General features: G+C 42.4%; 1 protein-coding gene across 7 annotated transcripts in view; it reads right to left on the bottom strand.

Annotated features, from left to right (window-relative positions):
• The window catches only part of PPP2R3B (protein phosphatase 2 regulatory subunit B''beta), an 87,775-nt gene that overhangs the window by 29,900 nt on the left and 31,806 nt on the right, over positions 1 to 26,069 (bottom strand). For all 7 annotated transcript variants that reach the window (XM_090064511.1, XM_090064520.1, XM_090064500.1 and 4 more), the window contains 4 exons: positions 10,596 to 10,781; positions 7,333 to 7,436; positions 6,429 to 6,531; positions 5,508 to 5,582 (listed from right to left, as the gene is read on the bottom strand). In XM_090064511.1, the coding sequence (XP_089920637.1) occupies positions 5,508 to 5,582; positions 6,429 to 6,531; positions 7,333 to 7,436; positions 10,596 to 10,781 (468 nt within the window). The remainder of the gene's footprint in view (positions 1 to 5,507; positions 5,583 to 6,428; positions 6,532 to 7,332; positions 7,437 to 10,595; positions 10,782 to 26,069) is intronic.

The following is a 26,069-nucleotide window of genomic DNA, read 5'->3' as shown; positions in this document are numbered from 1 at the left end:
TGTTACTGCTATTACTTTTTCCTGCCATGTTGTCCAGTTCTCCAAATTTTGTCATCAACCCCCACCCCTATCTTAGTCTACCTCCTTGATTGGAGGTCCTCTTGGGTTCAGATCTGGGCCCATCTGTCCTCTCTTCTTGCTCTATCTACTCTTAAGTGACCTTATCCTTTACCATTTTTTCCTTTGTGTGTAAGTGATTCTTAAATCTTTATCTTCTTCGGTATACAAATGCCTGTTGGACATTCTTTCAGTCTTCCAATAGCATCTAAACTCATTGTTTCTAAGCTAATTTTCCTCCTCCCTCACCGAGCATATCCATCTTTCCCTACCAATGATACCATCATTTCATTCTCCCTGGGCTACAGTTTAAGACAGAATTTTTCACATTCAGTTTTTTGTTAAAATTCTGCTGCTGCAACACCAAAATCCATCTTTACCTTATTATTCCCCATGTCAAAACCATGTCTATGCATTGCGTCTCTTGCCAAAACTGATGGCTAGAAAATGATATTTAGGTTTGCTTTTGGGAATTGGTTTGTAGGTAAAGTAGATATTGCATTAGAACAATGGTCCATGGGAATGGTAAGGGTTAACTGGTTTCTAAAACCTTGTGTGCGACAGTTTCCTTTAAGGTCCACTGTGTTGGATGTCAGCAGATGCAGGCTGGGAAACTGAAGACATGTACCACACCCTTCCATAACATGAACAGTGTACCCAAACAGAGATTAAGGGACTCTGAAGCACTGGCACGATGTTAATGTGCCCAACTGCAAAGCCCTTGGGATTTCCAGTTTTGGTGGACAAACCAAATTAAGAGATCAGTAAATAACCAAATTAAGAAGTGTGCATGTGATGGGTTTGCTGGAACTAAGGAACATGCTGACAGGACAGGACAGAACAGAACAAAACAAAACATGTATACTGTGATAGCCACAGGGAGACCAGTCAATGATGACTGGGGATGAAGAGTCAGAGGAGAGAAAATACAAAAGGAAGGATTTCAGAGCAGCAAAACGTCCCCGAGAGGGGAACCTGAGGCCACTATAGACAGAAGGCATACCACCAGCACGTCTCACCCACCCCACTGGGGGTAGATGGGCCTCAGCCTTTGACCTCCAGGCTGCTGACATATGACATTCAAGAAAGAACCTCATGGTGAAGCTTGCGTATGGGCCAGATGTACCTTCCCTCTGTTACAGCTCAGACTGGTAGGTACAGAATTGGTGTAGATTCTTTTATTTGCCTTGCCTGCATTATTCTTATTTGCTATCACTGTTCATCAATAAAATTTCCCTTTTATTGAATGGAGAAGCTGTAGTTGGTCTGAGGGTTTGGGTCTGCCCGAAACAAGGTATCTGGGTCATAAATCTAGTGCCAACAATGTCTAATGGTATTATAAAAATACTATTGATTGGAAAACATTACTTGAAATTCCAACTTTCCAATTCTCCTATATTAGAATAAAACAGGTCTCAATTCCATATCAAAATAAAATTGGAAATTGGGGAGAGTGAATGAAAGTTAATTTAAAGACTTTATTGTACTTAAACCAGATTAATATTTTAAATATTACATTTTAAATAAAATAAAGCTACTTGCAACTATATTGAAATTATGACAATGAGTATTAAGGCTTACATTTGAAAAGCAATGAAAATAAATTAAAATAAAAACTAAAAACAATAAAGGATTTTCTGCTGAAATTTTAAAGAAGGTTGAACCACTCAACTGGAATGGTGGGTAGGAATCACTGGCTATAGTTTATGTAACAAGAATGATAAACCAGCTTTTGGCAGTTATCGCCTCTTCTGCTAGTTCAAAAAGAATATATTTCTTCCTTTATATTACTTAATCCACTTCAGCATCAGTATCATTCAAAATAAGACCAATTGGGAGTTAAGAGAAAAAGGAAAAAAGTTGATTTTTCCATTCTGCAAGTACAAACTAAGGGGAGATGGGATAGGGGAGGAGGGGGAAGAGAGCGAGAATGTGATTACGACATGAAAGACATTAGGACCAAAATAATTGAAGGGGATTTTTTTTAAACCAAATTGATTTCTAATACAGAACATATTTTGATAAGTGTACCTCTGTTCTACTACGCTGACCTTGAATTTTAGCAAGATAGAAACAATAATTCATTAGTGAAGAAAACCTATCTAAAGAGTAGTTTGATGTGCATCAAAACTAAGAGGAGTAAAAACCTGAAAGTTTGTTAGACTATGCAGCTAATTTAATGAGTAAAATGCCAAGCTTAGTACAATAGTTATATCTAGTTGCAAAACAAGAAAGCTTAGTGATTATTAAACAATGAGAACCATTCTTTTAGAAAAATTACTAAAGTCCAAATGTAAAATAAAATTAAAGTTATTCATGTTCTCCCGTTCATTTTAAATCAAATCTGCTCTGGCAAAAAGATGTTGGAGTTAAATATCTTTTACATTAAAATAGCTTAATCTGCATCACACAGCAAATTCTGCAGCTCATGCTTTGACCAAAAACAACTGTTTTGATAAGCCTAGTAAGGGGAATAGACTAGCTTGAAATTCAATTAGTTCAGCTTTAATTGTGAATGCGGGGAAAGCCCAGGTTTGGCTTAAACTACAAAGCAAAATTTTTTTTCAAAAGGTTTTGCTTTAGCTTTGCAACTTAATCCATTTGCATGTCATTACCTCATCTGTTACACATCTAACTCGTCTAAAAATAAAAACAAAATTAAATGTTTGTTAGGAGACAACTGGAACAGTCTTAAAAACTGGGTTTTTAAAATAAACTAGAGCAGAGTACAACTAATTGAGGCTTGTTTTGTTTATTATACTCCTGGCATTAATGGCTGGCTGATACATAACCTTTTTTTGGTATCGTTTGTAGAGAGAAAAAGAGAAGTTGTGCGCAAAATGCTTATTACTTCCTGGAAATTCTAGAGATTCCATGTACAATCCCTATGTAAGCTACCTACATGGAGTCCTTTGTCTTCATACAAGAACACTGTTTATACAGATTAGCCACATATGATGTCTGAAGTTTATGTACCAGATGCTGCCTATAGACTGAGGGCAAGTATTTTAGACTTCTACATAGCAGATGGAACTGAGTGTGGTGTGGTACTGCTAAGATGCATCTGGAAGCAGAGCAGAAATCAGATTTTAAAAGTTACCTAAAATAAAAAGTTGGTATTAAAACCCAGTAAAAACTCCCTAAATTCAGTTTCTACCTAGCATAGTTAACACGATCATTAAAGCTGTATAAGAAATTCTTATACAATCTCCACCCAGAATCATGTTATACAATGCTTTAATTTAAAAGGGAAGGTCAACTAATTACTACACTGTCAATAAATCAGTGCTAACATGCACAATTAACTCAAGAACCAATTAATCTGTTACATTTTTTTAATGTGTTAATCGTGCACGCAGTTTTGGAGCTTGGGCCCAGGCTGCCCTGCAGCTCCTTTCTGCCACCATCACTACCACCTCCAGGCCACCCAGCAGGGCAGAGGAGCCACAGGGCAGCCCAGGAGTGGGCTTCAGATGGTTGCAGCAGGAAGGGTCAGGGGAACACAAGTACCCATCCACACGCAAACTGCACACAACTCCCCTCCAAGGCCCTGAGCAGCTGGGCTGGCAGTGCCGACAGTTCAAGGAAGGCAGTGCTGGGCCACAGTAGGGCACCCTCGGGCCAGGTTGGGACTGCCAGGGAGCTCTGGCATGAGTGAGTCCCTGCAGATCTCCAGTCTGGACCGTCAGGTACCGATGACTGCAACAGTGGCCCCACACCCCTGCAAAAGGCAGCCAATGCCAGCAGTCGGGGGGGGCGGGGGGGTGGGGAATTCCCACGGAGCCACCTCCTGCAGCCCCTGCACCATGCTACCCTGCATGCCCGGCCTCAGCCCAGGGCCGATGGAACCCAAACTGTGCCAAGCTGTGTCCAATGCTGCAGCCAGGCTGGACAGAGCAGTCACTCTTCCCCATGTTGCCTGGGCTCTCGTTGGGACCCACACAGAGCTGCTGGGAGCCCAAGCAGCACAGGGAAAAAAAGTGCTGGCTCTGCCTGGCTTGGCAGTGGTGGTGCTGGGTGCAGCTTGGGCTCCATTGGTGCTGGGCTGGGGCCAGCTTTGTGGGGTGGGGGCTGCAGGAGGTGATTCTACAGGAATCTCACCCCTGCTATGGGCTTCTGTTGCAGGGGCTCAGACCAGGGATGTGCAGGGACCCGCAGGCCCAGGAGGCTTGTGCCAAAGCTCCCAGGCAGTCCCAATCTCCCCCGAGCCACGGGGTCTAAGGGTGCCAGACAGCTTTACCACGACCCAGAGCCACCTTCCTTGAACAACTGGGGAAGCAACACTTCAGGAAGGCACCCCTTGAGAAGACGAGGACCAAACTAAGAGAGGGAAGATTTAGAGTGCAGATAAGAAAGAATTTCTTCTCTAAGGGTAACCAAAACCTGGAACACTCCCAGCAGAGGTGGTACAGTCACCATCCTTGGAGGAGCTCAAGAGGAGGCTGGATAACCATCTCATTGAGCTAATTTGAGCTCATTAACCTCCTGCCTATGGCAGGGGACTAGACTTGATGATCTTCTAGGCCCCTTCCAGTCCAATGATTCTAGAACACCCAGCACTGCCAGCCTGGCTGCTCAGAGCCCTGGATGGAGGTTGTATGGAATTTGAGAGTGGGTGAGGCCCCCTGCCACCTTCCTGCTGCACACATCATGCCAGGAACTGCAGAAAGCAACCAGACACGCTGAGCAAATAAGTGGTGAAGTTCAGGCCTGGGCAACAGCTGGAGCAGCTGCCCTCAGCCTCGGCTGCCTGTGGCTGCCACTGCCGAGATGAGTGCAGGGTGGGCCCACTGACCCTGGGGCCATGCTCAGGCTGGGCGGGGGGGGGGGGGGGGGCTCACCCTGGGCCTGGGGCAGCTTTGCGAAGACTCCGCTGAGATAGGGCAGCCTGCCAAGGAGTATGAGGGTCCCCCTTCTCCAGGCTCCAGACGCCCTGCAGGGAATACCCCTCTGGGCTCCAAACCTCCCCCAACACCTTCACAAGTTCCCCCTCCTCAACCATACATTATACCTGCACACTTGCATAGTTTTGAGTTTTTAGCTGTGTAATTATAGTAGTGACTAATTTTTTAATCGTGATTACATTTTTAATAGTTTGACAGCCCTACTAATTGTGTATTATTTTTAAGTCAAATTAAAGCAGGACCTCTTTAGAAATGTGTAATAGTTAAATGTTTAGCTCACTGAAAACCAGAAGACATATGGACAGCTGTACTTGTTCTTTGGTCCAGACTAGTGTTATGAATTCAACAAAAGTACATAGTTTAGAATCTCAGTCAGAGGACTAAAGTAAATTAAAACTGAAAAAAATCTTTTGGGGACAGCTAGTGGAATTAAGACATTATTTGAGCCTAGATCTCCCTAAAACATCCTTTTCACTAAAGAGATGGTCAATTTTACATTTCACTAATGAACAAAATTAATGATAAAAAAAGTCATTAAGCACTTACTGTAGTAATGTACCGAGAATGAAATTCAGATGCTTCTTTTAAAAATGATAGGCCAGGATGACTATTCACCACATCCTATAATGATGAGAAAATGAAGTGTCCATTTATACTCATTTGACCAAGTGGTACAGAATTGTTAATGCAGAATATTGCATCCAACATCTTGATGGAAAATCACCCCAAAATTCATCGCTTGGCAAAGCTACATTGTGAAATAAAGCTTCAATTTTAGAATGCCTTGGGCAATGATCCCACAGTGGCATTTTTCTTCAAGTAGAATGTAGGGTAGACTGCTAACTACCTCTGCTCATTTTTTCCCGAAGCCATTTAGCATAAAATTCTCCAATTCTTAAACAGGGAGAGGATGTCAAACACACAGGAAATAAATGCGCACATTATATGTTGCTGTTGATGTTGTCAGCAGCAACAGGTTATTCTCCTAGTGTAGGCTGCAAGATGTATACAATACTGCTGAAAAGCTAGAAGCTCTCATGTAATCTGCTAAGGGTAACTGTTTCAATAAGCCAGGTTATTCATTCAGCAACAGTTTTAAGATTTGTAACAGTTCACAATATTCAACTGGCACTTCTGTTTTGCAGTTCACAAATTTCAAAAGAACATCCTTAACATGACTATATCACCTGAACTCTCATTCTTAATCTTAATTAAATTCTGGTCCATCTGCTGGTCTGTGTCAAACATCTACAGCAGGATATACAGCTCTTAATTTCCTACCTAGATAAAATATATGTGATAAGTATTTGTCTATAAAAGTAAACTGTAACAAACTAGAACATCTAGGTCACCTAAATACCAGTGTGCCACACTAAACATCACCAGTAAGTTTTAGTAAAGAGCATGCATAAAGTAACTTCAAAAGGGTGGGGAGGAGGGTCATGATTAATTTCAGTTGCAATTTACTTGTAAAAATGGAATGAAGTCTTCTTGCACCAAGTAGCTGCATCCAGGGTTCATTAGAAGATGAACAAATTTTGAAGCATCATCATGACAAGTCTGTAGTATTCTGAAATGTGAAAATAAAAATGTATACGTGTTCACCAACAAAGGTGGACATGACTATTTAAAGCATGTAGAGCAGCTGTAAACTGAATGAATTTAAATTCAATATCCTTATAAATGTGATCACTCTACAAAACCACAACAATGTAAAAGCAGAGTTTTAGAAATTCTGCTCTACTTTTCAGCGTTTTCACATTTCTAGGTATTGTACTGGTTGATCCTATTTTCCATCTCTCATACTAAACAGTGCAACAGTGCAAGCGTTAACATAAATCAATGTTATACTCAATTTGAGCAGAGGAGTAAACGTGAGGGCATAAGTTTTAAAATGAAGACCACAGCTCTTTCTTTGGGATCCAGAGGAGAGACTAGAAAGAAGTGTCCTGCCAAAACTGTTGACTTACGTTTGCAACTTTGATCCACATTTCACCACTCCCCCGCCTCAAGACTTACACTTGGAACATTAGGAACTTGTCACTTACCACACTGCATTGTCTACCACAGCAAATACCAAGATTTTATTCACTGTTCATGTAGAACTTGTTAAAAAATTTACTCTCAGTGATTGTCAAGTCAGTCCCAAGGTTGTTGTGACAGTTGGAGCACCTTAGATGCTCTAACAACCCTCATCCACTCTGCCCTGTATTTAGCTAGCCTTTTCCATTCTGTCAGTTGAAGCAGACAGAATTTGTGGAAAAAGTTTTTCCCTCCTTCCCGCTCTCTAGCCTGGATCTCATTCAGAGCTTAAAAATGTCATCAGTTAAATTTAAGAAATACAGCACCTCTGAAAAAACAGCCTACTTACTTTCGCCACATCGCAACAAATTTATGAACCGACACATGTCCTGTGCGTTCACCTCCAGCACAATAAAACAAGGGACCTTTCCAGTAAAATGGGCATTCACATGCCTGAAAATAAAGCACCAGACAATACAGCAAGTCAGTTAAATGACTACTTAGATAAGGGTTACTCCCTCATTAAAAAAAGATTATGAATAACATACTGCTAGCATATGGCTAACTGCCAGATCCAAAAGGTATTTATGTGTCTGAACTCCCACTGATATTATGAGAGTTAAGGCACTTAAGGTATTTAGATGCTTATCTCCTGCTTTCTTACATCTAGCCCTATGCCAATATCCTGGGACAGCAGGGGCCAGATTCTAATCTACTTATTGGACATGTAAGTGGCTTAGATACCATATCAGCACTGAGGCCAGAACCACATGACCAATTCTGACCCAGCTGTGCCACTGTTTGCTCCAGAATTGTGTGCGACCCAGTACATTTCCCTGGAACTAGTGCTGAGTCCAACTCAGCATACGACTTCAGAGCCAGTATGCTAGGTCTGGCCCTGGGCCAATCTCACATGCCAGCTCAATTCAGCAAGTGGTTAAGGAAGAGGCTTCGCTATGGGTCCAGAGATTTGGCAACAGAGGGTCCAAGAGGGAGTGAGAAGAGGCAGGGTTAGTTGTCAGGACTCCTGGAAGCACAGTAATTAATGATGCCACCCCTTCTCCTGCCCGCAAAATTTTTGGACCCCTCATATATAATGCACACCTTAGTTTTCTCTATCTGGTTTTGGGGAAAACTGTGGGTTATATGAAAAAAAATAATGGAAATACAGAAGGATCCTTTTCCTCCATACTGTTTTTGTGACTCAGTCTTAAGTGTTAAATGACTATACAACAGTACATGTATTAACGTATCGTCAGGGCCTTAAACAGGATGGAACACAACCATGCTTCAGCACCTAAATCAACTTAGACGGGGGAACAGGATCCGCCTGCAGCTCTCTACTACATACAGAGTGACAGGGTTCAGCCTGTATCAATCCAATTTTTCTGGAAGCTTTTGGAAGAATAAGTTTATTGCCCAGCTTTATCTAGTAGAGTAAACTTCAATTGGAACAATACTGCTGGGGACAGATCTAAAAAAGGCCTTGGGTATTTTCACATTTATACACATGCTCTGGGAATGGGCATTTATACACATGCTCTGGGAATGGGCATTTATACACATGCTCTGGGAATGGGTGCTTTAATTAGAGCTGTTTCAAGAGCCGCTCTGATTAAAGTGCTCAGAGCATCCCGTGCTTTAGTGCCCCCATGCTGAAAAATGGCAGTGGAGGCACTTTAACAAATGCTCAAACAAGCTTCAGTAAAGCAGAAAGGTACTGAATGAACTTTAGTTAAAGCACCTCTGCCACCATTTTTCAGCATGGGGATGCTGATCCACATGATGTTAAAGTCTGTTGGTTTGCTGTGCTCCAGGAGACTCAATTGATTGTAATTACAGTGCGACAGAGCTCTTGCTGCATGTGTATAGGCATCTTGTGTGCCCCAGTTCAAAGCTGCAACTCTAAACACCCTGCTTAGCAGCTATTTAAGGCTGGATACTTGAACTTATTCAGTGTCTTCCTGGCTTAACGTCCGTAACCAGGGCATCTAAACTCTGATTTTGTGCATGTCTAAACTAACTCTAGCCTTAATAGTTATATGCCTGAATCAACACTTGCTCCCTCTTCCTGGATAAGCTGCAGAGTTAGGCTCCGATTTCCTAGCTCCACATTACAATCCCTTCCACACAAGTTAACTGTGTCTGCAGCACGAGTTAGAGTGGTTGTACCTCCTCTGTAATCTAATAGTCTGGGTCTTCTCACGGGAGGTAGAAAATTGACCGAGAAGGGCATTGAACATAGATAGCTCTCCCGTTTCCTGGGCAAATGGACAAACCACTTGGTTCCCACATTTATGTACTATCCATCACTTCCAAGAGCCATATTTACAGGATGACAGAAAACCCTGTTTTGTTGTGGATGTGGACATAGTTGCTTACCCCCACAAAAGGGAATATCAGCGGCTAGGTGTTGAGGGGGTAGAAATGATTTCCCCTGAAGAAGTGTGCTTTTATTCTGTAGGATTTTAGACACATCTGCTTCCTGTTGGCTTTCTGTAGAGAGTTCCCTGATCAGGTTTTTTGGCAGACTCCTCAGAGAAGCACAAACTCCACATACTATGCATGTGGAGAGTTACACATACAGGGTACTAGATACCACATTAGGGGCCAGGCACCTAAAACAAAGTCTTCCATTGGATCTGGCCCTTACTTGTTAACCTACCTGGTTATACGGTATGTTTTCATGCCAAAAACAAAGATGCTGACAAACCTCCCCTCCCCCATAATTTTTTAATACTTTTGGCAAATTTTTCTTCTCCAGTGAAACAGTATATTTCCATATACTGAATATTAATTGTAAAGCAATTACAGTCTGCAGGTCTGTTCTAGTCTTATTCCTTGATCATGAAATTGTATACTGAATGAACTCCTTTGACACATTTATCATTTACACTAAAAATTAAGAAACAAATTAAATGAGTTTGCCATTAATATTATATAGAAGGCAAAAGTCATTTCTCAGGTCTTAAAATCTCTGTATTATGGTACTCTGGAGAAGTTGTGTGCTACAGTCCTTCAGTAAATGTTATACTTTAATTGCAAAGAGAAGTGAATTTTGGATTTCAGTGCTTAATAAATCCAATTCTGACTTCCTTCCTCATCTAATATAGTTGGAAAAAATGACTTTGTGCTTTAACAAAAAGTAACTTTTTAATTGTGGCACTTCCATACAGTGCATTACATTTTTAAACCTACACTGTATAAATCAAGCCAAATAATTAAGCAAATATTTTTAGTAGTACCACAACTGACACTATCAAGGCCTGAGACAAAACTGGGTATTGAGATGCAATGATATTCTTCTGATATTTATGGAACAGGTCAATACAGACTTTGGGAGCTCAAGAACTAAGCTTTTTAGCTCATTTTTTTCAGTTTTAGTTTTCTACAATGCTGATTTGGTTGAGCCTTACCCAAAAAGTTAATGGAAGATGAAGACACTCATTGACATCAATAAACTATGAAACAGATCTATATGAATGGATTTGATTAGCATAGCCTTATTTCAATTTTATTAAGATCACAGAACACTTAACATAGGAAAACTTAGAATATGTGTCCTTTCCATAGAGTCACCATACAAAATACAGACGTACAGTAAATCCTTACCTTTGCAACTTTGCCCATGTCTTCTAAAGTTGCCCTCTCATTTGGAAACTGAGAGAAAGTCCTCTCTATTTTAGCAATTACAGCATCTATATTCACTTTTTCTTTTGGAAGTCCCCGAGGAAAATAAAACGATGGAATGGTTTGGCTAAGTGCCGGTGGCAAAGGTTCTTCCTTCTTTGCCTGAACCTAAATGTAAATACATTTGACAGTGAGAAATTAAATTGTACATGATACTGAATTGCACAAATTAAAATTAAGAAACGTTTCATCTAGTTTCATTAACCATTATAGCATTTCTACAGAAAATGTGTGTCAGATGATATAGAACAAGCTTTTTGGGGGATGAAGAAAGTAGAAAAACGTTTCTAGGAATCTTTTAAGTGTGATGTGTGCCATCTAGAACAGAACTGTCCAACTTTTAAGCCATGGAGGCCACCTATATCAGGCGTTTTGCAAAAATGCTCCCCAAAATTACTGCAGCATAATTCACCTGTGTGGGTATCGTCTCCACTGCTACACTATGCAGAGGCATAAAACCCTTCCTCCTCAGCACATGACTTCGATGCCCCTGGTTGCAGCTGAACTTACCTTTAGCTTTCTATATAGTCCCATCCCTGGCAAAAGCAAGAAGCAGAAGCTGGAGACTCTAGCTGCTGATGCAGATAGAGCAATGAGGAGTGACAGGTGAGAGCCTGGGACCACATTAACCCTTAACAGGCTGCATGCGACTAACATGTCACTAGTTGCACAGCCCTAATCTAGAATATACCCGGTTCAAACCCAAAAAAAGGTCATAATTATTATGAGGAGAAAGTTTCTTTGACCTGAAAAAAGTGACACTAAAATATCATTTAAGGCAAGTGTCATTCCTCAGGGTGCTTCTCCATACACAAATGCAAGGTAAAAAGGCCTTTGCATTAGAGATGTGAGAACATAATTCTTTACAGTTAAATTTTTCAGGTAAGCTACTGCAGTGCCCTTACTAGCCTTGATAATGGATAATTTACCTTACTCAACAACAACGAAACAACACTAGCTTAAAAAAAATAAAGTCAGCATAAAGTAACAGAGGCTCCCTGTACACATTACAGGTATTGTGCAATTAAATGGTTAGTTGAGCAATTAACGGAGACCAGCAACACATGGAAAGTAGCCATCATGCCATAAAAAGGCCCAACCAACTATAAAGTTAGACCTTGAAAACGTGCACTAACTTTATATTGGTTGCTTTCCATCTTTACTTTGTAAGTGTAGCAAGATCTCTGCTGCAGCTGAGAGAGAGCCCTGTCTGGCTGGGAGCCTGGTCAGTTCAGAGGAGCATCATGCCCACCTGGGGCTGGGAGTCCTGTACCTGAGGGGACTCAGACTCAGCAGCAACAAATTCTGGGTCTCAGCAATGCTCCAAGGGGCTGGTGACCCAGTGATCCACAGCTGCAGACAGGGTCCTGGCAGCAGTGACTAGTGTCCCACAGCACCTGCTATCTCCCAGCCCTGGGGATACGCCATGCACCTTTGGGGCTGGAAGACCATACATGGTGCCAACTCCCAGCCACAAGGGGGTTCCATGGCTGGGAGATGGCAGCAGCTGCATCTCCCAGCTGTGGGGGTGTACGAGATGCTCCCATAACTGGGAGCCTCTCGGCCGAGGGGGTTCCCAGCCATTGGAGCTTGCTTCTTGCTAGTGCAAGGGGAGCCTGGGACCAGAAGACAAAGAACTTGGGCGATTCCTGGCAGAGATCACTAAACTAAGCATGTTCTATCGATTAACCATTTAACCAATACAATTAGAGAAGGTTAAATGGATAATTTTTTAACTATATTTATATCCTTATCAGGGACAAAAGTTCCTTCAAAATGTCTTAGATAAAGAACATACAAGAATCTTTTGACAATATCAAAAACTCCTAAACTCAAAGTCTTTGTGGCAAGACATCTGAAACCTCTTATCAAGGAACTGTTTCTAAGAATAGCTTCTAGGGTTCCCTAATACAGGGTTCCCTAATACAGGACAAAGTGGAAAGTGCTCAGAACTTAACTCCCTACTTGACTGCTTGGAAGCAACAAGTACCAAGCAGTCTACTGGAATAGATCAGCACATGCAGAAAGATGGCACTTCTGCCCCAGTGCCAGTGTTTTGCCCATATCTGGTTCCCTTAAGAAACCAGAATTATTCCCATCAGAACCGTAACAGAAAGTTTCTTCAGTACAAACAACCTATATTTTTACACCAGTTCACAAAGCTGAGACAGAAGGAAAAGCTCTTTTCTCTGTAAGGGTCCATGAACATGGCAGCTTGAAGGCAGCCCTCACTTCCCATATCTCAGCTCTCACACAAGGACTACTATGAGCTGCTTTTAGAAGCTAAATCTTGAGCATCACAGATGAGGAGGCCAGCTCAAAGCAACTAGGCTCCTATGCAAGTGGTGTCTCATGGGAGTATAAGTATTCACTTCCAATCCAAATGGATGCAGGAAATAAAGAGGTGAAGAGGAGGTACATGCAAGCATCTCTCAGTCATTATATTAGTTGTTCATGTACTTTTTCCAGTTTTTTTTTTTTTTTTTTTTAAAGACTGGAAAAACAAGGCATTGCTAAATTCAGAAGTTATGGAGGGGTACACCATATCTCTAAAAAGGCTGAGACACTGCCCTAGAGCCAAACAAAAACAAGTTTGGAAACTTGGTGGGAAAGACACTGTGCTATTCAATCTTGCTGCTGCAACTTTCAGTCTGGAGATCAGCCTATAATTTGAATGTTCTTGCTTAAGATTTTAAAAAACAATATTAAAGGATTAATTTAAAAACGGTTTATAAATTAAATTAAAGTTACCAAAAGATGCTCATGTTCAGCCAAGTGAGAAACTCCAGCATACAATTTACCAAGCCATACAAGATTATGAAATATTTGGTGCCAAGGGAAATTGCTTTTTAAAAACCTGGCTACATTTCAGTTAATTATTTTCACAATGTGTTAAAGTGTCATAGTATGGAGTCAATTTGACATATTAGCCTCTACAATGAACATATGTAAAGGCCAGAATCAATAGTTTGATTGTACTGCAGTCTCCTTCTTATTTGCAGTTTCATACTAACAGCTTGAATTATTTACAATTTAAAAAGCCAATAGTAAGTTTCCTTTAAAATGTTACGTGCTAAGTAGAATTACTATAGTATTTCATGACAGCCTGCCTGACATCTGATTCACCAAGTACCTGCCAGACCTGACCTCTTACACTTTTCTTTTCCTCCCTTCTCCTTCCCCTCCTTTTCTAACCTTTGTTTTCCTAATTTCCAGCTATTTACTTTTTTACAGAAAGCCTCTTTTCTGCCTTGAAAATCTACTATTGTCCTTTTTTCACCTTTGGCTCTTCCCCCCACCCCCCCCCTCACATTTTCCCCAACCCCTTTCCCTGCTTTACCTTTTGTTTTTCTAACTTCCATGTATATTCTAAGTGACATCCTGTCACACTTTAGCTTCTTTCATTCCTTGGAGTCTCAGAACAGCAGACACTCCCCATGCCTGAAGAAGGGTGATTTCTCCCAAAAGTCTCCAAAGAACTTATTCCCAACTACTCAGTTGATCTAATAAAAGATACCACACCTACCCAAAGAACCTTGCCTGTCTATACCTTGAAAAAGGGAATTTAAAATAATCAAACGTTTAGTACAGATGGCCAACTTTCATTCCTGGCCTACAAAACAACATTAGGATTCTTTAAGGCAAAATTAACAGAAAAAGCATGTGACACTATACTGGAGGATATCTTCAGCGTTCACTCACTTGGCGCTAGAGATTCCACACTGATTAAAAAAAACCAACTGGCTGCAACTGAAACAAAGTATTTTTTAAGTCAGGGAATCTTTAAACTTGCAGCCAAGATAAGTTAGCTGTATTTGAGAATTTAAGTGCATCACCACTCACAAATAAATTTAAAGTTTGCATATGGTAATGGACTAGATCAGGGATCCAAAAGCTTTTTATTGAAGTGATCAACGAAGTTACAGCAGCTTGGTCCTATAGCAGGTCATCACCCCTATTTTCCTCCCCGCCACCCCACTGCTCCCAATTTCCCCCACTAGTAAATGCTGCAAACCAGAGGATTAAATCTTGCCACAGACCAGAGCCAATCTGTAGGCATGTGAGTTGACTCCCAGACTTAACAGCCCTTGAAATTTCCGCATCTTCCGCAGCACATGAAAAACAACAACTGGTCAGCACTTCAAAATATGCACATACAAGACTCAAGAAAAATGATAACAGGAAAAAGTCTTGAAATTAAATCTCTAATTAGTACAACTCTTCAATTTAATGTATTATTAAAAACCTTAGAGTCTAAAATTGCAGACCTCTAATCAGAATCTGCTTGAATGAATCCAAAGGGATCTCAAACCATGCTATCTTTGTATTTCCTCTCCTCTCCAAATGGTAGGAAGGTCAACTGAGCAGCAAATTTTGGTCTTGAACAAAAGTTGAGATTAGAAATTAGTGTCTCAGTTTAAAGAGAACCAACTACTGCTTTCACTGCAGCCTTAGGTGGTTTTCTTGGGAATACTCATTTCAAGCATCCTTCCCCACCAGATATTTCTGAATTTAGCTCTTTGTTCATTAATTTGGCCACCGTACCTCACTTGGCAAGGTATGGATGCCTGATTGATTACCAAAATGTGGCATGTGCTGATGGTCAGAGCCTTTAACCATTATTGCTACAGGCTTTTAAAAGAGAAAGGAGAGAGGGTACCTGGCACAATAACAGAACCATAGAAGGACACAGCTTATTCCTGAAACCAAGGGAAGGACCACTGTACACTCTTCAGACTCACAACAGGCTACGATATTTTAAGTAAATGAAGGGAATAATCCCAAATAACCATAAGTTTCACTTCCTTACAGAGTAATGGCCTTGTTACACATTAATTTTAGGTGACTCCTAGAGTTTTTGGCTACTGGACTACCCAGACACTAACACTCAACACTAGTTTTAAATGCACCTTAGGTGGCTTAAAGTTATGGCACTCCAAGGCAAGTGCATCTCTGATCCATATTACCCAGCTGATGTTCCATTAATATGTGGCTACTCCCCACAGATAAACCGCCCAAGTTGCAGTCATCCAACATCCCAGGATGCAGTGTCCCCTCTCATACCCTCTTGTTCTGTATAGACAAAATTTCCACCCCCTGAACTCTATTGCCAAACGGGTGGTTCTCACACCAAGACAATTCCTCCTCCCACCCCCAGGGGTGCAATGTGGCACAAACAACCTACAGAGCATACGACAGCCAGGTTGCAGGGCACAGATGTGTCCATGAGTATGGTCTAGGGGAATGTGGGGGAACAAGGTAGGGGGCCAGATTGGGTCTCCAGGAGCTGGGGCTTCCTTACCAGAGCAGAGGCAGTAGCTCCCCCAAAAGAACCTTCTTTCACTGCTACCACATCCCAGCAAGCCTACGAAGCATGACCAGCATATCCATACCTTAGTCCCAATTTATTAAAAACATGAGACTTTTAAATTTACTTCCTCCATTTCTTTTTAAATTCTCCCCCCACCCCCACACACACTTTTTATTTTATCCTTTGGTGGCTGACTTCATTTCAGTACCCTTCCAACCCCCATTTTCTTTCTACCTCTCATTTTATTACCCACCCCAATCCATTAACTCTCTGCCTCTCAGCTTCATGGTCCCCTGTCAACCCATCTCTCACACCCCCACCTAAAGCAGGGATAGAAGCTTGTCCTGGCTCACCAGCCCTGCAGTGGCAACTCATAGTCAGGACCCTGCTTGCCAGCCCTCTAGTGGCTAGTAACAGCTGTGCAGGTGGGGGACAGTCCAAGGAGGTTTTTAGCCTTAAACTCCACTGCTCTAAACTTGAGCTAGCACTAACGCCAATTAACATTTGAGCAGCTCAAAGTGCAATGTGCAACAAGGCCCTAAAAGTCAAGGGAAAGTTAAAGGCATTTATTGCAAAAGCAAATGCACTTAAACCACTTAAAATACATTTAGGGAAAACACACAGATCAAGACATTAAGTGGAATAAAAATTGTTGGTATTTTCACTGTATAATACTTGTATCAAGACAAAATGAGTCTGAATCAATGCTTGCATTTCATGGAATTGTACACATGCATGCTCGTTATTACAAGTAGAGCTCTATAAAGAAAGAGCAGTGTTCAAGAATGATCCAACTTCAGAGTGATGAACGTTAGCGCAAAGGTGACATGCAACAGGTCAGATTGAATACAAGATCCAGGATGCCTTGCTACACACCTAAAATTTGGCTAAAGCCATGCTCCAGGGTGGTGGTAGGGGCAATTTAATTAGGGCCGTTCCTAGAGCCACTCTAAAAAGTGCTACAGCATCTTTTGCAGTGTCCCCACGCTTCAAAATGGCAGTGAGGGCACTTGAACTAAAGCTCTAACTAAGTGAGCTTTAGGGTCAAGCACCCCCACTGACACATGAGACAGAGGCTGGCTGGAGTGCATTAATTACCATGCTCCAGCAGACTTGATTATTTTAGTCTGCTCTGAGGTGTTTTAAATTACAGCATATTGGAGCAGACTTCCAACATCTCTACAGTCACCCTAAAGCTTTTATTCACCAGAAATAGTGCACCAAACTTCTTAAGAGGAGAGTTAAATTTAAAATGTTAATTTAAAAAAAAAAAAGTTAACTTTTGGTTCTCTAAGAGTATCTGTCAGAGTATCAACACTTTTAATAAGTTTGAGTCCACTTTATATTTTAAAAGCCCAGTACTTCAAATACACAATTATTAATAAATCTCAAAAAGGATGAGAGATAAAAGCCTTCTCTGTATGGTATACAACTCAACCATTTAAGCCCTATATTAGTTGAGAAAACCCATTTGTAGGACTGATGAACAACCTCATATAAAAACAAAAGGCAACACATATCTATCAAATAAAAGAAGGGACCCTAAGCTAATGAAAGTCAAAACTGTGACCCAATTGGATGCAAGACCAAGAAGCCTTACTCAGAAAAGGAGGGGAGAAATTCCCTTGAGGGCAGGGGGAAGAGAAAGGAAAGTAGTTGCTAAGCTCTTATCCCACATTTTTCATCAATTCAGTGAATTCTAACATTAAGATCTGAATGAAGCTTTTGTTCGAATTTAATGGCTATTGTAATGCTGAGCTTCTCAAATGGTTGCTTGTACTCCGCTTATAGTAGTAAGAGACATCATATTTGCTATGCTATTTGTCTCATGAACATAAAATGCTGAACTTGTATTGCATTGTACCCTTTATGAAAGAAATTTTGCATTTAGTAATGTGTTTCCCTACCCCCCAAGACAGTTAGAGACTTGCAGCTACAAAACTGGAAGGCAACAGGAAGATGGAGCACAACCCTCCTTATTAATAACATCTACTTGATATTCACAATTATACTGTTATCTCCAGTTGAGCTAAGTCACAAACTATGCCTCCAAGTATGTGCTTTCAGTTCTTTAAGAGTAAAGCCAACTGCTGCATCTAGTTCACTATATACTGAAATTCAAGTTCTACCTAGAAACATGACCACCATCAAAATGTTCAAAGAATGGGGATGGGAATGGCTATCAGGGTGCAAGTGGAGATTTTCAAAGACTTGTTACAATTCCTCAGAAACATGCAAGATATAGGTAACTTGTTATCCAGCTTTTTTGCACCTAATACTTTACTCAGTACAGGAAAGTAAAAAAAAAAAAAAAAAAAAAAAAAAAAAAAAAAAAGTTTGACTGAAATCTATACAGCCTCACTAGAGAGAACTAACCAAAACAACTGAAGCCTGAAATGTGAAAATGCTTTATTATTTACAAATCATGTGCACACAGCTACTTACAGCAGAGGTGATAGTCTGATGCTGTCTTGTGTCAGGTCTTCTGTTTTGCCACCCAGAACTTCCTGCTAACCTCAGAGTTAGCAGGAAGATAACACCTCCTACACACTGCATATCCAGAAAGACTTACTGTGTCACTCTTACCCCTTTGTTAGTCTATTTAAAATTTTATACAACACTATGATAAAAATCTCATAAAAATCAAACTAACATTTCTCAGTCACTCAGTGGTCATTTAAGCAAATCTCCCAGCTCTACTATAAATAAATGACAGCCCCTCTTCGCCCATGTTCTTATCTACACTAGACTGTTTGGCCTCCTGGTTACATTCTCAGGTAACCTGTGAATTTGGTTCAAATAGACTCCATTCTTATTTTCCTCATATCATCCTCATTTGTCCAGCATTTTGAAGAGTCTTTGATTCCTTATGATTTGGCCTTCTTCTGTGGTCACCAAACAACAAGCAAAATTATTTCTTTTGTCTACTGTAATTATCTCTAACCCTAACTCAGCATCCGTTTTTCCAAAACATCACACCCAATCTTTGCTTTAAGAACAATGGAAGTGGCCTTGCTCGTTACTTAATTCTGCATCCAGTTGTACTTTCCCAGGCTTTTCTACACTATCACAGACTCCTTTGTGACCTTTCCTTTCTGGCTTATGTCAGGTAGTCAAGTTTTTATGTGCTTAGTGTAGTTTCACAGGTGACTTTCCACATTTACAATGGTATAACTCTGAAGTTAGTAGTGCCAAGCAGAAATCTTCTCCTTCCTCCTCTGCTGTTTTAAGTAGATTCTTCAAAATGCATACTCCACATTCTGTAGATCTATTGTCTTGAGGCAACATTCAATAAATTGCCTAATCATCATCAGTAATTACAGTCCTTGGAATTCCATGGCATGCAAATATAGATTTAATACACCTGACAACTGTTGTTGCTGTGGTATCGTCAAACATCACTACTGGGAAACTGATGGTGCCCTGTAACCAGTGGGGTCCCTCAAGGCTCTGTCCTGGGACCCATCCTGTTCAACCTCTTCATTAACGATGTGGACACTGAAGTTAGGAGTGGACTGGCCAAGTTCGCCGATGACACCAAACTCTGGGGCAAAGCATCCACACCAGAAGATAGGCAGGTGATCCAGGCTGACCTGGACAAGCTCAGCAAATGGGCAGACAAGAACCTCATGGTGTTTAACACCGAAAAATGCAAGGTTCTCCACCTTGGGAGGAAAAACCTGCAGCACCCTTATAGGCTCGGCAGTGCTACGTTGGTTAGCACTACAGAAGAAAAAGACTTGGGAGTCATCATTGACCACAAGACGAACATGAGCCTCCAATGCGATGCTGCGGCTAGTAAAGCGACCAAAATGCTGGCGTGCATCCATAGATGCTTCTCGAGCAAATCCCGGGACGTCATTCTCCCCTTGTACTCGGCCTTGGTGAGGCCGCAGCTGGAGTACTGCGTCCAGTTTTGGGCTCCACAATTCAAAAAGGATGTGGAGAAGCTTGAGAGAGTCCAGAGGAGAGCCACGCGCATGATCAGAGGTCAGGAAAACAGATCTTACAATGACAGGCTGAGAGCCATGGGACTCTTTAGCCTGGAAAAGCGCAGGCTCAGGGGTGATCTGATGGCCACCTATAAGTTTATCAGGGGTGACCACCAGGATCTGGGGGAACGTTTGTTCACCAGAGCGCCCCAAGGGATGACTAGGTCGAACGGTCATAGACCGTTTCAGGCTGGACATAAGGAAGAATTTCTTTACTGTCCGAGCCCCCAAGGTCTTGAACAGTCTGCCAGTGGAGGTGGTTCAAGCACCTACATTGAACACCTTCAAGAGTAAATTGGATGCTTATCTTGCTGGGATCCTATAACCCCAGGTGACTTCCTGCCCTGTGGGCAGGGGGCTGGACTCGATCTCCCGAGGTCCCTTCCAGCCCCGATGTCTATGAAATCTATGAACTAGCTGGAGGGAAGATGAAAGGAAGTCTTGTGGCACCCTCCACCCTGGGATGGGGCTGCTGCTCTGGGCCAGGCAACCTGGCCAAAGCCTCCCTCCCCTCTGCCCAGGCAGCACCAGCTCCTGGCCACTTGGCTGGACACTGCTACCAGCTGGCCAGATTTCCCTGCTGCCCCCACTCCTTTCTCCCAGTGGAAGCATAGGCAGCCTCCGCTCACCCCATGGCCCCTGCCTTATTGCCACCCCATCCCCCTGCCTTGACCAAAAGTACAGGATTTTGCTTCGCTCAGCTGGTGGGAGCAGAGAAGTGTGACTGGAGGCAGCAGGGAACAGCACATGGGTCTTCATGCACCTCCACAGCTGCATGCAGGTACATCTGTGCTTCCTGCTCCCAGCAGTGGAGCAAAGCAAAATCCTGGACATTTGGTCAGATTTAAAAAACCCGCCTGGCTTCATATAAGAGGGCTCAAAAAGAAGGCATGTTCAGGAAAACCTGGATGTATGGTAACCCTAGGCTTGTGATTTGTTTCTGTAAAGAATCTGACAGTGCAGTAAGTCATGGAATCTTGAACATCCATAAACCAGGCCAAGGGGGTCTCTTTCAATTTGTGCATATACTTTTTCTGCAGCTGTCATAGCCATAGAAGCATGGGACTGGCAACCAGTCAATACAATGATGCTATAATAGTCTTGCTCCCAATCCATTCTGAAGCGCACAGAACTGTCCTTTAAAATCAGAGCTGACCACATCACCCCCAAGAACAGAACTGCTTTAGTTAAGCAAGAATATGCTGGCTTCAATAACATAGGGAGCAGATGAGCTGTATGAGTCAGACAGTCTTCCTCCCTTCTCTGTTCTGAATCCAGTAAGTGATGCTCTGCAAGCTTAAGTGTTCTTTTCTGACATTTTGATAATCTGCTAAAGCACTGGATTTCTCATCTAGAGATTTCAGTATTGTGGATTACATTTTACACACGCAACCATAGGGAGCAGCCTTCTGATCTTGATCCCAAGAATACCAGCTACATAAATTACTTATGTAGAAGTTTAAGAATATTTTAAACCATCTTCCTGATCCAGCAGTTGGAACAAGGAATCAGCATCACCAACAAGCTCTTTGCCACTTGCTGATAATATTCAAAAACCACTGATCATATTTCAGTCTATCAACGCTTCTGACTTTACCTGGGTAGGTGCTAGAAAAAGCCCACTGTTCCAGATTCTGGATTGGATCAAGAGCACGGAAAGAAAGATACTCTGAAAGAAATCCATTACCGTATATTAATGAGACTTAAAAAAATTTATCGTGGAAGCACACAGTCTCAAAGACCAAGTTCGCCATCACCTAGAAGCTGGTCTGAAACAGAAGCATGTCAATCAAACTGCAAAGCACCTGTTGGCAGACTGTCACTAAACTGAAGTTAATCCAACAAACTTGGTTCCAGAGAGGTAGGAAAGTGCCCTGCACCCCGCACCACCCTTCCCTCCCCCATGGTTAAGACCAGCACTGAAAGTGTATCCCCCTTGGCATCTTTCCTGTTGATCTCAGGTAGATAACAGCTCTGTAGATACTTGGAATCCTTCATAAAAATGTTTACTCTGATGTAGCTAATTTCACTGTAGACTTGATCAGAGTATAGGAATCCATGTTAAAAAGTAAAAATGCCTGTACTTATATAAACTGTAGCAGAAGATTCATCAGCCAGCAGTTGTTAGTGTTACCATGCTTTTCCCTCTTCTTCTATTGGTAGATGAATGAAAGAGGCATATAGCATTTTGTGGCTGAACAGCCAGAGGACTGAAATCCTCATTTCCTGGTGTGGGGAGGGGGAGGGGGAAAAAACAAAAACAATCCCCCCCAAAAAACACAAATACACCCCCCCCCCGCAAAAAAAAACAAAAAACCAAACACCAAACCAGCAGGTTCCTATAAACATATTAACCAGAATCTCGCCCCCGCTCTAAAAACCCAGGATTGACCTACCAACACATTCTATGGCAGTGGAAACAGCAAACTTTGATGGCAAAAGTTCATATATTTCAGACATTAGGGGCTGGAACGGGCCTCTTGAGATCAAATCCAGCCCCTTGCCACAGGTGCTGCCTGGGCAGAGGGGAGGGAGGCAGGCCCTGGCTAGGCTGCCTGGCCCAGGGCGGTATAGGCTTATTTTGAGTTTAATGAGGTCCATCAGTTCCTTGTTGAGCCAAGGGGGCAGATCAGCAGTGAATCTAGTTTCTCTATTACAGGGTACCTGCTTCCGTTTGTACTTATTACTGCAAAACAAGACTTCATGTACACTTTGCTAGACTTTTCAAGGCACTGCTTATTTTTTCCATTCCTCCAGGCCCATGCAAGGAGGTGAACAGAGGTACAAGGACAAGGGACTACTGAACAAAAACCAGGTGTATGATCACACTTTTAACATACAGTCTACCAAGGATGGTCTCTCGAGTGGGTAGTTTGGATGAATACTAATTATTTATTTTTATTAAGTTTGACAACTTTAAAGCAGCTCAATTTTAAAATGGATTTTCTATTAAACTTTTATGCAAATTTTAAGAAGTGAGTAGAGATTTATGTCCATATAGCACCAGTAGATTAAGATTCAGTATACACAAGTAAAAGTGTAAAATAAAAATTGATCTTCACTAGATCAGCAAAGATTATGACCTCTCCAGCTGAGTTTCCGCATGGTATTTTACCACTGTAGAAAGCAATCTACATTCTCCTCACTTACTGCTGTCTCTAACCTTGAATACATTTGTCCTAACAAAGTTAGAGACCAGTAACAACTAAAATGACTTGTCACTTCAGAAGTACAAGGATTCTGTTGCAATTTGCTACAGCAGACTTGGGCAAGCGCACAGGTCTGTTGGGAGTGAACTGTGTTGTTGGGTGGGATTACTGCTGCAAACACTTCCTCAGCACTTGGAGCTGAAGAATGTACTTCCTCCATGGTTAATAATTTTAAACAATAAAAGCAGATGTTGTAATTTTCATATAGATAAATACAATCAAATTTAGAAGAATCTAGACAAGTCACCTCACTTCTGGGGAAAAAAGCACCAAAACAGCAATCTGTGCCATAATTTATATGCATAAATATCAATTCACTTGCTCTTTACAGAGGACATACTTAATTATACCTTCATAAGCCAGCTGTTAGGGGGTTACAGCTCTTGTAAAATATTTAATAAAACCAGAGGACGCACCAATTTTAAGAAATACTTCCCTTTCACAACTAAACCTCCATCCGGACAGCTGTGGAAGAGATCTCCCATCACAAAACCTACTGGTTTGGCAGTAATAGGGAGTTAATACTATGTGTAAACATGCTGAACAAGTTAAATGCACTGCAGGCTACTTAATCAAGGAAAGCGAGGCAGAGATCTACTGCTTGCATCAGTGTTTACAGAACTTGTGGAAACATGTTTAGCAATAGAATGGGGAGCATCTATATTTTACTGTACAATGGCTCTAAATCATTAGGTCTAAAACTTTGATTTACTAGACAGTTAAACAGGGAAAATGATGGGTTCTAAATTGAAGTTAAATACATCTTACTCAAAATACAGTTGAGTCAGTTGTACTGGCACTATCTGCTTTATCATGGGAGCTGCTATATCCAGAATTACTGGTCTTCTGTAAAGCTCTGAGAATCCAGTAGCAATGGGAATTTTAGGAGGAAACAACCTTCAATCTGGACCTTCTTGTTTCAATGGGTTCTCAGATCTTTTAGATGCTCTCTTACAAAGTTGGCATCTGCTGGAGATGACTGTGGTATAACAAAAATAAATAAATCTATGAGTAGCTGAAGCACTTTCTTCTAAATATAGTATTTAGAACCTTTTCTCTTCTCTTTCGTACCAATGTGGTTATTTAGTTAAAGTCAGTTTGACTGGTTTCTGCAAAGAAAAAAAAATTATCGTAGTATCCAGGATTTGTTTGGTTGGGTTTTTCTGGTAGGGGAGAAAGGGGAAGGGAGGAGAGGAGAGTGGAATAAACTGAATAGAATATGTAAAACTGTCATAAATTTCTGATGCTGCACCCATGATGCAAAAGCTGGTGTTAAGTCTCCTGAAGAGTTAAGTAACCTAGAATTGAATGCTAGTCTGCTAATAATCACCAAGGAGTTTACCTCCAACAGTGAGCATTATTCATCTGTTGGTTGGCCATGTCTACACTCGTGCTTTATTTCTGAGTAGACAAATTAGCGGCAGAGTAAAGAGTCACCGTCTGCATGTGTTACAGTAGTATGCCACAGTAAACTAATTAACACCACCACCAATTAACCCCACTGTTGGGGACAGCATCATCTTATGGCAGAGTAATTAACTGCAATTAAATGCACGTGTAAATGCTGATCATGAGTGTAAACTGTGCCCAGTCATCCCAGCCAGCAGGGGGCCAGAATCCTGTCTGCCACCTAGACACGTGGCTCTGCAGTTTCAGCACCCTTGTGCCCCAGCCAACCTCTCTACCACCACCACCTGAGGCAGAACAGGGCAGGAGTGGCCCTGGCATAAACTGCTCCACCCAGGCACACGCATAGGAGGCTGTACCTGGGAGTAGTTTACTCTGGCTCAAACTGCTCCAGAACATATTGCTTCAAATTAACCGCACATGAACATGCACCCATTGTCTTCTAAATGCGAGCCAAACTACTTCCTGTCTACGATAGAAGATTCAGAAAACCAACTCTCCTCTTTGCCCCTCCCCCCTTACACATACTTATAGATCAGGGGTGGGCAAAATATGGCCCGCAGGCTGTATCTGGGACCACAAGGTCGTTCTATCCAGCCCACAGGGCCCCTAAAATATTTAGAATATTAGTATTTATCTGCCTTGGGTTCCTGTTATTTCTGACAGGAACCAAGGGCAGTAGGACCCAGGGGAAGCCCTGGTGGGCTCCCACAACATCAGGCCCCCCCCAGCCCCGCCCCCCAGGCCTTCTGGCCTGGGACCATGTGGTTGCCCTGCACCAGAACCTCAGGTGGCAGGGGTGTGTGAAGGAGGGCAGGGGAGGACCCTGGGGAAAAGCGACCCCTCACCTGCTCCGTGACCCATGTTGCAGCTGCTCACAGCCTGCCTGGGGCTGCCTGTGCCTGCTCACAACAGCCCCGCGTAGGCTGTGAACAGCTGCAGCACAGTGCTGGCCATGGGGTGGGGGAAGGGCCGCTTTTCCCCAGGCTCCTTCCCTGCTCTTTCCCAGCATGGAGGAAAGCAGCCATTCCCCTGCCCTGTGGCCAGTGCTCTCTCCTCCAGCCACTAGTAGCCCATGTGGAGCTGTCCCGAGCAGGCACAGGCAGCCCCAGGCAGGCTGAGAGTGGCTGCGGCACAGGGTGCCAGCCACGGCAGGCAAGGGGCCACTTTTGTTCCCCTGTGCTCAGCACCAGTTTGTAACCTGGCCCTACTGCCAGCCTGGGCCCTGCACTGGCTCTGGGCTCACCTGTCAGGGCCATGTATGGCGACAGCAGCTGCAGCACTCCCACTTGCTGCGCCAGGCACTGTTTGCCATTGTCGCCTGTGAGCTGCCCAGTGCCTGAGCTCCAGGTGGGCAGCAGCAGCAAACACTGCCCAGCATGGCAAGGGGGGGGGGGGGGGGGGGGGGGGAAAAACTGAAGGGGCCACAGCTGCTGCCACCGCACGCAGCCCCAACAGGCGATCCTGGAGCCTGCAG

Source organism: Crocodylus siamensis, chromosome 1, assembly GCF_052110815.1.
Source record: "Crocodylus siamensis isolate JL-2025a chromosome 1, ASM5211081v1, whole genome shotgun sequence".
In the NCBI taxonomy this organism is placed as follows: Eukaryota; Metazoa; Chordata; order Crocodylia; family Crocodylidae; genus Crocodylus; species Crocodylus siamensis.
This window is presented reverse-complemented; position numbering and strand designations above follow the sequence as displayed.